At 37.7% G+C, this 14,439-nt stretch overlaps 2 protein-coding genes across 3 annotated transcripts; both read right to left on the bottom strand.

Annotated features, from left to right (window-relative positions):
• Positions 1 to 649: 649 nt before the first annotated feature.
• LOC122358430 (chymotrypsin-like protease CTRL-1) lies at positions 650 to 2,034 on the bottom strand. Of its 2 annotated transcripts, none has more exons than XM_043258231.1 (7): positions 1,959 to 2,034; positions 1,757 to 1,857; positions 1,592 to 1,671; positions 1,417 to 1,498; positions 1,122 to 1,306; positions 893 to 1,019; positions 650 to 811 (listed from the first exon to the last, which is right to left on the bottom strand). In XM_043258231.1, exons 1-7 carry the CDS (start codon positions 2,011 to 2,013, stop codon positions 650 to 652), a joined length of 792 nt encoding a protein of 263 aa, XP_043114166.1. In that variant the 5' UTR covers positions 2,014 to 2,034. The 2 variants fall into 2 exon arrangements, with proteins under 2 accessions (XP_043114166.1, XP_043114165.1); XM_043258230.1 differs by having other exon boundaries at positions 893 to 1,023; positions 1,126 to 1,306.
• Positions 2,035 to 7,596: 5,562 nt separating this feature from the next.
• Positions 7,597 to 9,440, bottom strand: LOC122358428 (chymotrypsin-like protease CTRL-1). The gene is made up of 7 exons (XM_043258228.1): positions 9,296 to 9,440; positions 9,098 to 9,198; positions 8,940 to 9,019; positions 8,751 to 8,832; positions 8,240 to 8,420; positions 8,041 to 8,171; positions 7,597 to 7,960 (listed from the first exon to the last, which is right to left on the bottom strand). The coding sequence occupies exons 1-7, from the start codon at positions 9,348 to 9,350 to the stop codon at positions 7,799 to 7,801; spliced, it is 792 nt and encodes a 263-aa protein (XP_043114163.1). The 5' UTR covers positions 9,351 to 9,440; the 3' UTR covers positions 7,597 to 7,798.
• Positions 9,441 to 14,439: the final 4,999 nt, after the last annotated feature.

Genomic DNA, 14,439 nt, shown 5'->3' with positions numbered 1-14,439 from the left:
TTATGAGGAGTTTCCCTAGCAGATAATTCATTCTGCTGAACCTTGCGAGGGCACAGAAGAGAATACAAGTATGAATGAGTTGCAGGTGTTTGTCATTCAACCTCCCTTGGTTGTGATGGTATAAAGGCTTAAGACATTTGTCACACCACCAAAAACCATCTAGCTCCAAACAATATGGTTTTATCATATTCCTATATGTAAGTTTGATTTTTCGTCAAGAAGGCATTTGAGTAGTGTCATTACGTGTAATATCCTGAAGATGATCCTTCAGATACAGTGCTAGCGGTATGAATTTACAACACTAAATAATCAATAATAATTAGCACTATGGCTTTAGATTAATTTACAGGCTAATGAAAGATGTATCTAATATTAGTCTTTGTCTTATTCTAATAAAAGAAAAGTGATAAACATCAGATTAAACATATCACAGGTTTCATCATTGTGGATGGAGGAGAGAATCTTTTAATCATTAAGAACATTAAGCTCACTCTTCAATACACTTAATTTTTAAATGTATCTTTTATTAAAATATCTGTAAAGCTGGAACAAGAATACAGTAACATGAAGTAACCATCACATTACAGGAACTGTAGATAGACTGAAAAAACACCAACAGAGGTCAATGATATTACATTTTAATGGTGCTCTAGTTGGAAGCGATAGTCCTGTCAATCCAGGAGCGCAGCTGAGAGATACGAGCAAAGACCGCAGGGAAACGGGGGTCACAAGTGCTTCTTCCCCAGGACACAGCTCCCACCAGAGTCCAGACCCCTGAACTCTCACACACCAGAGGACCACCAGAATCACCCTGTGCAAAACACACATTTCACACTTAACAACAGCAGCATTGATATGATAATGTGTTTCTTCTTGATCTGTTTTCATATACCTGGCAAGACGAGGAACCGGAGGCCCCAGCACAGATCATGGCATCAGTGATTCTGCTCTGATCCCAGATCTGTCTGCACGCAGCAGGACTCAAGATGGGGATGCCTGTTTGCTGCAGGATCCGAGGGCTGGCTAAAAAAAAAGAAAAAATCATGACACATTGCATTGCACAGTGAACATATGTGTTGTCATTCTCTTTTCATTTTGAAGATCTCTGTTTTACAAGTAACTTACTTGTGGTAGCAGTCTGGCCCCAGCCAGTGGTGAAGCAGCGGGTTCCAGGCACGATGTTGATGGTTGATGGAGCCAGACATACAGGAGACATACGAGGAGTATATGTGACTGGAGACGACAGTTTCAGAAGAGCAATGTCATTGTTATAGTTTTCTCTGTTGTAGAACTGATGGGTGATGACCTGCATATACACAAACAATAGTTGAATGGCTACCAGTGAAAGCTTTTACAAGAAAATATCTCATAGATATCTAATTTTCTTATTTTTCTCTGAAATCATTAAAATGCTGCCTTGGAAACTTGTTTGACTTGGATGTGTTCAACATTGGAGCCACGATTATGTTCTCCGAGAATGACGCGATGAGAGCCAGCCCTAAAAGAAAGATAAAGATGAAATCAATAGATAAAAGACCAACAGAAAGCAAACAGGGTATCTAACCAACATGATCAGATTAAAGACTCTTACACAACAGGGCAGTGAGCAGCAGTGAGAACCCAATTCTGGTTGATCAAGGATCCTCCGCAGAAATGAAAACCATTGGCGAGCTGTTTTAAACACAAAAGCATTATAAATGTGACATTTACTTTTAAAAAGAGGGACAAATGTGTGTTTGAAAAACAGATGAGTTACCTGAAGAGAGACCTGCCAGGGCCAAGAACCAGAGACAGCATTCTGTCCGTTCACAATCCTGCTGCCGATAGTCTGTGGTTTAATCGCAGGCACTCCACAACCTGTTATTACAGAACACAACACATTGTTCATGAGACAAGAATGAGACAGAAAACTCTTTATTTTCCTACCACTATTCTTGCAAACTAAAGGAGACACTTACCCAGAGCAGAGGCCACCAGGGCAAGGCAGGTGATGGAGAAGATGGTGAAGGTCATGATGTAGATGAGTGTGTGATGTATCTCACTGATGTATCTGTAGGTCATCTCTCTTGCTTTTATATCATTTGCTGCTGATAAATCTGAGACGTGATGGAGGTCCATCCCATCAGCTCCAGTGAACTCATAGCCAAGGAATGTTTAAATCTTCTGTCGCTGGAGACAGATTTTATTTTTATTGTCCAGAGCTGATGTTTTACGTGCAGAGAGGATGAATTCCTCATTGTTTGACATCACGAAGGGCTTTAAGTCTTCTGATTTCAACTCTCTCATTGTATGTCATGAAGTGTTTTGGATTAGAAGTTCTTTTTGTTCTTTCTGTGTTGAAATTGTTATTCAATTTATCAAGGAAACTACTTTCATAAGTGTTTCCACTAGCGTTAAAACAGACACATTTTTTTAAATATATCTGTCACAATAAACTAATCTTGTATTCAAAGTTGGTTAAGCCATTTAAGACAGCTATACTGAAAAGGAAGGGACTAAAGTTGTGGGATTGTGATTATATCAGTTATGAGAGTTGGGCTAAAGTAAAATGCTGCATTAATATCAGTTTCATAACACCACTTTAGATAACAACATTAAGGAGGACAATAAAACACATTGAACAAGCTCTTTAAAGACATCACAAGCTGCCAAAGAGATTTACGCTGACAGTATTTACATTATTTTAAAAAAAAAAAAGCATTATGATACAGCAAACTGCTTTTCTTTTCTGATATTATTTTTTAACTTGCTCATACAAGTAGAGAAGACAAAATTTTAAGTAGGCTATTTTACATATGCTGTGAAAACCCCTCCTTAGTTTTTTTTTTTGCACACTTCCAAGCAAACTAGATGAAAACAAATAAGCCATTGATCAACTGAACAAATGTTTCACAAAATGATTCAGTTTTTTGAAACGTCTTAAAACACCACTTTCTGGCAGCACCTGCTGGTGAAAAATACTGTGAATGCAAAAACATGGCTACAGTAAGCTGAATTATTTTGGTAAAAACACATGCATCAAGTTTTTTTATGGCATCTGGTGAGTGAGTTGCAATGTCATGTGATCGCGTGTGTGTGTGTTTTTTTCTTTTAGGTTTGGTTGGGTAAATGTCTCCTGTATCAAATTCATGCACTTTTGATAAATATGCATTTTTTTTCCCTGTTGCTGACTGTAGTATGCAGAAACAGTCCTGATAGATGATGTCAGACGTATTGCATTTTGTGATTGGAAAGATTTTTATATAAGCCAACAGGAGACTGGTTTTGTATTCTTTGCTCCTAAGTTTCTCAGAGGCACAACGTCTTACTCTTACCACAGCCAGGAAGTAAGAAGAAAGTGTTTATTACTTTTCAAATATGGATATTTATCTCATAAAAACACATGGATTCCTCCCTCAAAGCCGTGTGAGGTACGTTTTACTACAGATAAGCACACTTTGTTTAACTTTTTCTGAAGTGTATACGTCAAACATCATTTATACCCATGGAAAGTCTTGGAAGGGCCAGGACCATTTTTAAAATAACTCTGATTGGATTTGTCTGAAAGAAGAAAGCTTCGAAGGTGAGTTAAACACAGACAAATTTTTATTTTAGGGTGAACTAGCCCTTTATCGTTTAGAAGCAAATAAGTTTTTCCTCTGATTCTTTGGTTAATGCCAAGTCAAATGGACACAGTTGTTCTGGATGGTTTGTCTGTTTTTCACCAATATTGGTTTTGATAATCTTCAAACCATATGGGCAAAAATTATTCAGGTTGATTAGTCAAACCATTCTGACCGTTATGTAGTGGCCTATGTCGACTACATTCTTATATACTCCAAATCTGAATCTGACCATGTCAATCATGTACGAACCATACTAACCAGACTCTTAGAGAATCAGCTCTATGTTAAAGCCGAAAAATGTAAATTTCATGTCCGGCAAACCTCCTTCCTGGGGTATTATGTAAGTCACCATGGAGTAATGGATGAAAGAAAAGTCCAGGCTGTTACTGACTGGCCACAACCCACGACAATCAAGGAGCTACAGCGATTCTTAGGGTTTGCCAATTTCTACCATCGCTTCATCTGCAACTATAGTACCGTTGCATCATTACTAACGTCAATATTAAAGGGTAAACCAAAAAAAGTGGACCAAAGAAGCCAGCCAAGGCTTTGATGACTTCTGCCCCTAGCTTGACACACCCCAATCCTGATTCCCCATTCATCGTCGAGGTAGATGCTTTGGACTGCGGAATCGGAGCAGTGCTTTCTCAGAGGTGTGAGACAACAGGGAAGCTGCACCTTTGTGCCGTCTTCTTCTCCAGGAAGCTATCTGCAGCAGAAAGTAATTATGTGGGAAACAAGGAACTTTTATTGATGAAAGCAGCTCTGGAGGAATGGAGGCACTGGCTAGAGGGGGCCAAGCATACTTTCCAGGGGATTACTGACCATAAGAAACTCGAGTATATCAAGAGTGTGAAGCGCTTGAACCCTCTTTTTCACATGTTTTAGTTTCACTGTTACGTACCGTCCCGACAGTAAGAATGGTAAAGCGGATGCTCTCTCCAGGCGTTACGATTCCCACGTTAATCCTCCGGACCATGAACCCATACTTCCCTCCTCTGTTAATCTAGTGAGAGGGTATGGGACAGTGCTCATGTTCACCTTTAGAGAGCCATTTGCACTCAGGAACTTCAAGTCAATCAAAGTCGACGCCCACACACCCTACCAACCTGGACAATTGGTCTGGCTCTCAACTAAAGACATCAAGCTGAGGATGCCCAGTAGGAAGCTCGGCCCAAGGTACGTTGGTCTCTTTAAGATTCTCGAAAGAGTCAACGATGTGACGTACAAACTTGAGCTTCCTACTAACTACCGCATCTCTCCATCCTTCCATGTCTCCCTGCTGAAACTGGTCCACCCAGGAGCCAACCCTGGCCATGAAGCCACAGAATAACCACCTCCCCTAGATATTGACAGACACCCCGCATATCTGGTGCATGAGCTACTGGACTCCCGTAGGAGAGGGGGTCGCCTCCAATATTGGTGGACTGGGAGGGCTACGAACCGGAGGAGAGGTCATGGGTAGCCGCTAAGGATGTTCTGGATCCCTCTCTCTTTAAATAATTTAAAGTAATGTTTAATTGCCTTTTCAGGAAAGAATACAAAATACACTTTGCTGCTAATAAAAAATGTTCTGTGTATAACAGCACAAGCAGTTTAGATAATACAAGCAAAGTAGTTTTTGTAGGACGTCTATCATAAACACCACAAAGAGCTTGCATCAATCAACCATTTTCTCTAACATTAAGTGACAACGGCTTGTTGTGGTTTTGAAGTGTTTTCCATAATCAGCTTTATGAAACGTTCTGCATTTGACAGAAGGAGAATTTCCTTTTGAAGTCATTTTATAATATTAATGATAATGTCAGTAATGACAGTATTGTAATTTGAGCTCATTATGTATTTTTATACATTTAAAAAACAAAGTACTAGCAAGCCCTCTTAAAGTAGGTTAAACAATATATTAGAAAGATCCTAAGTAAGTCATACAGTTAATTTAAATATAAATTGAGGTCATTAATGTGTAGATAAATATGAAGCAATCTGACGAAAGTTTTATTCAGAAAACATGACTATAACTGTTGGGAAGGAACATCCAATCTGATCAGAGGTTGCCGTGCGCGTCTGTGATTTTCAGTTACGGTTGAGCGAACGGACGGACTGCCTTTAACTTTGCTTTGGTCGGATATATATGTTCAAGTCGTGTGTTAATGACCACACACCACACTCACTTATACCTGTAAAGCTACCTCATGTATAGCTACTGTGAAGATTATACCGAGTAATGGCTTGTGGTCTGGCTGTGCTTATCATTGTGCTAATCACCTGCTGCATCTTGGATTAAAACTGTTAATTCTCATTCATGCTTCCTGTGTTCTGACTGACACATTTAGAGTAGCTGTGAGCACAGCTACTCTAAACCACCACAAATACAGTCCCGAGTAAACTCAATTACAATTTTGGTCCTTCGAGCTGGAAATTGTATGCTTGAATACCAGTATGCATGAATACCGGTTTCAAGGTTAAAAATCCAGAAAGATGCTGTGGGGAGCCCGGCCCAGCCCAGTTCACCCATGCCTGGAGCTACCACCTCTAGCGCCATTATCTCCGGTACCCTCGCCTAGAACCATCTATAAACAGGCAGAGAGACCCATTTGTCAACCAGCCCATCAATTACATCCAGTACCAGCTCCTGGTACTTTCTACACCACATAGTAGAGAACACCATAATGCTACATATATTGAAGCTCGCCTTACTCAGCCAGCTACTCAGAGTCATTACCCTAAAAGTTTTGCAGCTGAAGTTTCTTCATCAACACCTTTGAAATCTACTGTTTCCTCCCGTTCCCAACCCCATGGAGTAGCAGACAAGTGTAAGCAGGCAGGAGATAACCTACAGAGGTCCTCAGCCAACCATACCTTATCTCACCCATCGACATCCAGGTGAATTTACCCGCCTAAAATTAGCGTTGTGCAACTTGTTGCCAGAAGATGCAACTGAGCTGTTCAAATACCAGGTGCTAATTGATCATCTAAAATTAATGGAAGCATGCCTCAAAGCGGACTCATGCCTGAATGGTTCCCATGTAGCATGACTTCTTACTAAATTACCTTCTGAGCTACATGCAGGAGGAGTGTAAGTAATGTACCGGGTGCTGTGCACTCATTAAATGATTTAGCAACATGGCTGAAGTTTGAGTCATTGTGCCAAGACAGTGATAGTTTTGGAGGCAACAGAACTCAGTGAGACAGAGTCAAAAAGAAAGTTGACTCAAACAGAGACCCCAGATTCAAACCCAGACTGGCTACAGTTCTTTGCAATGTAGATCAGCCAGCTACAGCTCAGACGGTACAACAACCAGCAAAGGAATTTGAGAAGAGCAATGTTTTCTGTCCATAATGCACGGCGTAACCACCACTTAGGTCTACCTCATGTATAGCTACTGTGAAGATTATGAATAATGCCCTATGGTCTGGCTGTGCTGATCATTGTGCTAATCACCTGCTGCATCTTGGACTGAAACTGTCAATTATCATTCATGCTTCCTGTGTTCTGACCGACACCCCAGTGCGAGCACAGCTACCCTAAACCACTGCAAATACAGTCACAAGTAAACTCAATTACAATTATCTTAATTTTAGTGATTGTCTGTGTAATTTCTATCCAGGTTAATTTATCTTTTGATGAAACTCATGTTTCAGCACCATGTAGAAAAAAGAAATGTTCAGTGTGGTCATGTGATCAGGCTGACTTTATCAGTCTTTATCAATCTACATACTTTAGTATTTGGTTGTAAAAAAGCTGTGTGAACATAACTCTCAAATGTAGTATCTATTAGTTTTGTCTGCACTGTTGGTGTATCTTATATCACTGTTGTCTGTTATCTGTTAGAAGGACATTTTTTAAATAGCAAATTTAAATTATATATTCCATTAACATTAACATGTTAATTAAATGTATATTTAATTTTGCTACAATACAATGTGGATAATGACAACTTGTCTCAGTACACTTGTAAAATCAGATAAATAATTTCACTCATCAACACTCTTCTTTTTTTATTTCTCTTTTATTAAAAGATTCATTACCTGTAAAGCTGAAACAGGAAAATAGTAACATGAAGTAACAGATGACAGGAACCACAGACTGGTTTAAACTCTGAAAAAAAAATCTACAGAGATCAACTGTTTTATTAATAACAATTAAAATGTGCATTAGATTCTCTTGGTGGGTAAATGCTCAGACTAGTGCCCTAGTTGGAAGTGATAGTCCTGTCGATCCAGGAGCGCAGCTGAGAGATGCGGGCGTAGACTACTGGAAAACGGGTGTCACAAGTGCTTCTTCCCCAGGACACAGAGCCCACCAGAGTCCAGACCCCTGAACTCTCACATACCAGAGGACCACCAGAATCACCCTGTGCAAAACACACATTTGAGGCTCAACATCAGCAAGAATTGTATGATAATGTGTTTGCCTTGATCTGTTTTCACATACCCTGCAAGAAGAGGTTCCAGCTCCTCCAGCACAGATCATGGCATCAGTAATTCTGCTCTGACCCCAGATCTGTCTGCACACAACAGTACTCGTGATGGGGATGCCTGTTTGCTGCAGGATCATAGGGCTTGCTACGAAGAGAAAAACATCAGACATGCAATAATTCTTAAAGTTCATCTCTCTTTTACAGGTAACTTACTTGTGGTGGCAGTCTGGCCCCAGCCAGTGGTGAAGCAGCGGGTTCCAGGCACAATGTTGATGGTTGATGGAGCCAGACATACAGGAGAGATACGAGGAGTAAATGTGACTGGAGACGACAGTTTCAGAAGAGCAATGTCATTATTGAAACTCGTGCTGCTGTAGAGCGGATGGGTGATGACCTGCACAGACACAAACAGTAGATTCATGATTATATCTATTTCAAAAAAATTAAAATGTCTTAACCGAAGATGCAAGTATTCTTAATTTGTGCCGTTGTTTTATGCTTTAATAAACACATTGTACTGATATTAAGATATTATTTAAATGCTGAATTTTAAGTGCATGATTAAACTAAAACTTAATTTTGCCAACTTTTTGAAGTACACATATAGACAGCCTCAGCTTTTCAATTTTGATTAAAGAATGGTAATCAGTATTTTTGTTGTTGATGAAAATCACTATCACTTGATCTCTGATTTTTCATCTCTGAAATCAGTAAATATTGTTACCTTGGAAACTAGTTTGATCTGGATGGGTTCAACATTGGAGCCACGATCATGTTCTCCAAGAATGACTCTGTGATATCCAACCCTAATAATAGAGATAAAGAGACAATTAACAGAAAAAAAAAGATTAAAATAAAGCAGACAGATCTGTTAACCTCTATTGTATGTAATGTTCAGGTTGAAGACTCTTACGTGACAGAGCAGTGAGCAGCAGTGAGAACCCAGTTCTGGTTAATCAGGGATCCTCCGCAGAAGTGGAAACCATTGGGGAGCTGTTTCAAAGGTAAAAGTATTGAAAGCATGACATTTACTCTTTTAACAACGCAATGTTTGAGAAACCAATACGTTACCTGAAGAGAGACCTGCCAGGGCCAAGAACCAGAGACAGCATTCTGTCCGTTCACAATCCTGCTGCCGATCGTCTGTGGTTTAATCGCAGGCACTCCACAACCTGTTATTACAGAACACAACACATTGTTCATGAGACAAGAATGAGACAGAAAACTCTTTATTTTCCTACCATTATTCTTGCAAAAGGAGACACTTACCCAGAGCAGAGGCCACCAGGGCAAGGCAGGTAATGGAGAAGATGGTGAAGGTCATGATGTAGATGAGTGTGTGATGTATCTCACTGATGTATCTGTAGGTCGTCTCTCTCGCTTTTATATCATTTACAGCAGCTGATCAATCTGAGACGTGATGGAGGTCCATCCCATCACCTCCAGTGAACTCATAGCTGAGGAATGTTTAGATCTGTTGTTGCTGGAGATAATTACATCTTAATTGTCTAAAGCCGTTCACTTACGAGAAAAGAGAATTCTCCATTCTTTGACGTCATAAACGGGTTCTGTTTCCTTGTTAAGCATCATGATTTTATCTCTTTCGCTGTATATAATGAAGTGTTTTGAATTAGAGGTTGTTTTGTTGTTACTCCCTTAAGTGTTTTCCCTATACCTTTCCAATAAGTCTCAACATGATCTAATATAAAAATAAAACATTGACAACCCAATTAAGACAGCGATACTGAATTGGAAGAGACTAAAAAGGCCAAATTGTGTCACACTATGATTATATGAGTTATGATAGCTGGGCTAAAGGAAAAACCTAGTGCTAATATCAGTTTATTTAACACACTTTTAGATAACAACATTAAAGACACTAATGTGGTCAAACAAGTTCTTTAAAGTCATCACAAGCTACCAGAAAGAGTATTACTCAATGGTGTCCTTTTATGCAACATCCCTTTTTTTTTTTTTTTTTTTTTTACATTATTTTCTTAAACATTACAATACAGTAATCTGATTTTTTTTTTATCATATACAAATACAAGTAATGCTTCTTACTTATTTATTAGATTAGTTGGTTTTGTTTATTAAGTTTTTTTTCCCTTTGTTTGTTGGTAATTAGAAAGAAAGTAAGCGTTCATTGGAAGGCTATTTGGCTTTGCTCTACAAAAATGTTTTATAATAATTCAAGAAAAAAATCTTTGTAATTCATAAAAGGCTAATCGGCTTTATTTTATTAGATTTATTAGACAGTTATGTTGTTTACTTGGTATGTCTACAACATCATTGTAAAGTAAAGGGTTTAGTTTTTCACAATTCAAGAGCTTTTCCCTCAAACTTCCTTATACAAGACAATATAACAATAAGTTTCACATAACCACTAAGACATCTTTGAAAACCCCTTTTTCATTGTTTCATTTAGGCACACTTCCGAGCAAATTAGAGGGAAATTAATATTCTCAAAGCTCCAATCAACTGAACTGAAAGCTTCATAATACTTTCACTCTTTCGAATGACCTGAAACAACACTTTTTTGACAGCACCTGCAGGACAAAATATTGTAAATGCAATGAAAACTCTACACAAACATGGAGAATAAATGCAATTTAAACCATTTAAAGTCATGTTTAATTGCCTTTTGAGAAAAGAATACATAATATAATACATTACTACTAATAAAAATTATTCTTGAATAAGTGTATAACAGCACAAGCAGTTTAGATAAAACAAGCAAAGTAGTTTTTGAAGGACGTCTATCATAAACACCACAAAGAGCTTGCATCAATCAACCATTTTCTCTAACATTAAGTGACAACGGCTTGTTGTGGTTTTGAAGTGTTTTCCATAATCAGCTTTATGAAGCTTTCTGTGTTTGACAGAAAGAGAACTTCCTCTTGAAGTAATTTTATAATATTAATGATAATGTCAGTAACGACAGTATTGTAATTTGAGCTCATTATGCATTTTTATACATTTCAAAAACAAAGTACTAGCAAACCCTCTTACAGTGGGTTAAAAAATATATTAGAAAGATCCTCAGTAAGTCATACAGTTAATCTAAATATAAATTGAGGTCATGAATGTGTAGATAAATATGAAGCACTCTGACGAAAATTTTATTCAGAAAACATGACTATGACTTTAATTTTAATGATTGTATAATTTCTATCCAGGCTCATTTAAGCTTTTGATGAAGCACATGTTTCATAACTCTCAAGTATAGTATCTATTAGTTTAGTCTGCACTGTTGGTGTATCTTACATCAGTGTTGTCTGTTATCTGTTAGAAGGCAGTTTTTTTAATGGCAAATTTAAATGATGTATTCCATTAACATGTTAATTAAATGCATATTTCATTTTGCTACATTATGATGTGGATAATGACATTTTGTCTCTTCTTTTTTTATTCGTCTTTTATTAAAACATTCATTACCTGTAAAGCTGGAACAGGAAAATAGTAACATGAAGTAACAGATGACAGGAACCACAGACTGGTTTAAACTCCGAAAAAAAATCTGTCCAAAGAATGTGACTTACGAGCAAAGAGGAGGGACCTTCCCCATTCTTTTGACCCTAAGAAGGTGTTTGCGGCTTCTATTCTCCTTGTTGTTTTTCCTTAAGAAGCATCAAACTTTCACTTCTGTTATTATATATTGTGAAATGTTTTCAATAAAAAAAACATTTTTGTTGTTGCTATGGTCTTTTGTGATGTTCAGTGATGCTGAACAGTAAGAGAGTGTAATTATCAGTTACAATTTGAGAAAAACTACAAAAATTTTTAAGGTATGTGGTTGCAAATAATTTATTGTAGCTACATTTATTTTTTTTAAGTTATTAAGTTTAGTTAAATTAAGTAGAATTAAGTTTGTTTATTTAAATGTAGCTAATTGATTACAACCACTTGGTTTAAAAACTTGGTTTTAATCCAGTTCATTATTTCAGTGTATGAGAACTCCACTTAATCTAACAAACAGTCAAACTATAAAACAAACCTTTAAACTAGTTCTTATTGAACATTTTATCACAGCCACTGAAAAGAGCTGGCATTAAATAAACTGTTTTCTCCACATTTACCTTTATTTGCTTTAACTGCCTATCTAGTGTTTTCTAGAAAAACTAACAGTACAGTAAAATCTATTAAGCTGCAAGTTTTATTTATCCATTCATTCAGAAGTAATATTGAAATTATTTTTTTTTTCAGTTTCAATTTAAAATAATGCACGAGTGAATGCTTAGTTTAAATAAATTTTAGCTGTTAGGAACTTTTTTTGATTTAATGTAAATGGATAAAAAAAATGGGTTCCATTGGTGCAGAATACTAGGAAAAGTCTTTTAAGGTTTTTCTATAACAAGACAATACAACCAGTGATGGGCTTTACATAACTAAACACCTTCTTCCTCATTTCTTTTAATCAAACTTATGAAAGTGTTTCCTTTTTGGGAACTTTAAGCTATGTTGTCATGCTTTGGAAACGTGCTTTTCTGTTTGTCTGTGTATTTTCTGTGTAAGTTCCTGTTACATTCCTATCTCCGTCCTTGCTCTCCAGACCGAGCGTTCGCTCCATGGCTAGGGAATCACGCTCTCACAGTGTGACTATTTCCTCCCGTGGAGCGAGCTCGACGCTTTTACCTCTTTCTCTGAGGGGCTCAAGGTGGAGAGTGTTGACGAGTCTCCCCCCAGTCACCACACTACGAGGAGCTTGCTCCGTGTCTAAATTAAACATTGAATGGCCGAGTCATGCAAAAGCAAGTTGTAGATCGTGGGGAAAGCCTTTTCAGATTATTACCGTAATGTGGAGGGTTTGAATGGGGTTGAACAGTCACTGTTTAGCTATCTGTCCTAAAAATGTTCTGTATATATTCTAAAAAGTGTAGTAAATAGGTGGTAAAGATTCATATGAGCTGGCTTCTTTGGCTCCTAGAATACAGTAATAAATATAGCACCATTAACTATACATGAATTCCCTAATAGTTAGAGGGACTTGTAATCCCAAATTGAAGGTTCAAGTCTCAGTACTGGCAGTAGAGTACACTAAATCCAATAAAAAACTCAATAAGCCACCAACATCATTCTACATAAAACTAAACTGCAATTATAAATCATCTGCTTTATGGAATAAACTTCCTTAATTTTTACTTAATCAGCCTTTCCCCAATGAGGACACTCCCAAACTAGTCTCTATGCAATCCATTTCTTACTAACAACCAACTAGTCTTTTCATGTGCGATTAAACATTATAAAAGAATGCACAGCTTCTTTTTTTAAAGTGCATGGATTACTGGAGTTTGCAGTCCAATCTAATTTGTAGTCTTAATAACAGGGGAATTATAGGAAGTAACTACCTTAGTATGAATTTTTGTATAATTGATACATTATAGGGACAGTTCGCCCAACAATGAGCATTTTACTTGCCTGTATGAATTTCATTTGACATAAAAAAGTATATTTTGAAGTAACATTACGTAAATGACTACCAGTAACTGTTTGGTTTAACACCTTCAAAGCAGAAAACAGCTTCTACAAATGTATAACGTAATTGTTGTTCATTTTCAGCCGCTGTGTTCAGACCTCCAGAACAAGTTTGACTTCTACCTGGTAAGACAGTGAAAGTGTTATACATTAAGAATTGCAACTAATTAAATGAACAACAAGAAGTATATATCACTGTTGCTTATTGTCAACTGGAGGAGACCGCAGTGAAAGCCAAGATAGGAACAACAGGGAAAGTTAAAGTGTATTCTGTGGCCATTCTGGATTTTTTTTATTTAATTTTTTCAAATCGCAAATTTCCGAATAATTGAAGTTAATTTATAAATGTTTGAGAGGTTCTGTTTTAGCCTCTGAGAACTACATCTACACTGGTGGGCAAGGAGTACTCGGCATCAGTTCATGCTGGAGCGTGTCTGCACACAACAGCGTACCAAGCCAATCTGATGAAGGAGCTCGATGAGCGTGAACAGGTGAGCTCAGATGACATCTCTGAGCTCCGGAGGGCCGCTGATTTGTCTCTCTGTGCCACCAAAGAGACTGCCCGTGCCATTGAGCGGATGATGGCAGCCATGGTGGTGTCTTCCATTTTGTCATCAGTTGTCTTTGATGGATGAAGTTCACATGACCCTTCAAGAGCGATTACAGATAGGCTGTCTATCACCTGTAAAAACACCAATTACATTTAGAGGGGGAAGAAAAATCACCCACTGCTTTTAAAGCTGCTACATAGAAACAGCTTTCTACTTTGAGGGCCTTGGTAGAATGTAGTGGAGTGAAAAGTACAATATCTCTCTTTCAAATGTAGTAAAGTTAAAGTCATAAGTTTCCATAAAAAATAAAAACCAAGTAAAATACAGATACTCCAAAAAATGACTTTAGCACAATACTCAAGGTAATGTATTTCACTATTGTCCGCC

Source organism: Puntigrus tetrazona, chromosome 15, assembly GCF_018831695.1.
Source record: "Puntigrus tetrazona isolate hp1 chromosome 15, ASM1883169v1, whole genome shotgun sequence".
In the NCBI taxonomy this organism is placed as follows: Eukaryota; Metazoa; Chordata; class Actinopteri; order Cypriniformes; family Cyprinidae; genus Puntigrus; species Puntigrus tetrazona.
Note: the sequence above shows the minus strand (reverse complement) of the source record. Positions and strands in the feature narration are given on the sequence as shown.

What these genes read in the sequence shown, in the direction of transcription:
- LOC122358428 (XM_043258228.1), bottom strand. Translation starts at nt 9,350, where the DNA reads ATGACCTTCACCATCTTCTCCATTACCTGCCTTGCCCTGGTGGCCTCT. An exon ending in CCTGGCAGGTCTCTCTTCAG is followed by an intron (nt 9,020 to 9,097) that starts GTAACGTATTGG and finishes CCTTTGAAACAG; the next exon opens with CTCCCCAATGGTTTCCACTT. An exon ending in GGGCCAGACTGCCACCACAA is followed by an intron (nt 8,172 to 8,239) that starts GTAAGTTACCTG and finishes TTCTCTTCGTAG; the next exon opens with CAAGCCCTATGATCCTGCAG.
- LOC122358430 (XM_043258231.1), bottom strand. Translation starts at nt 2,013, where the DNA reads ATGACCTTCACCATCTTCTCCATCACCTGCCTTGCCCTGGTGGCCTCT. An exon ending in CCTGGTGGCCTCTGCTCTGG is followed by an intron (nt 1,858 to 1,958) that starts GTAAGTGTCTCC and finishes CTGTAATAACAG; the next exon opens with GTTGTGGAGTGCCTGCGATT. An exon ending in AAGTCAAACAAGTTTCCAAG is followed by an intron (nt 1,307 to 1,416) that starts GCAGCATTTTAA and finishes GTGTATATGCAG; the next exon opens with GTCATCACCCATCAGTTCTA.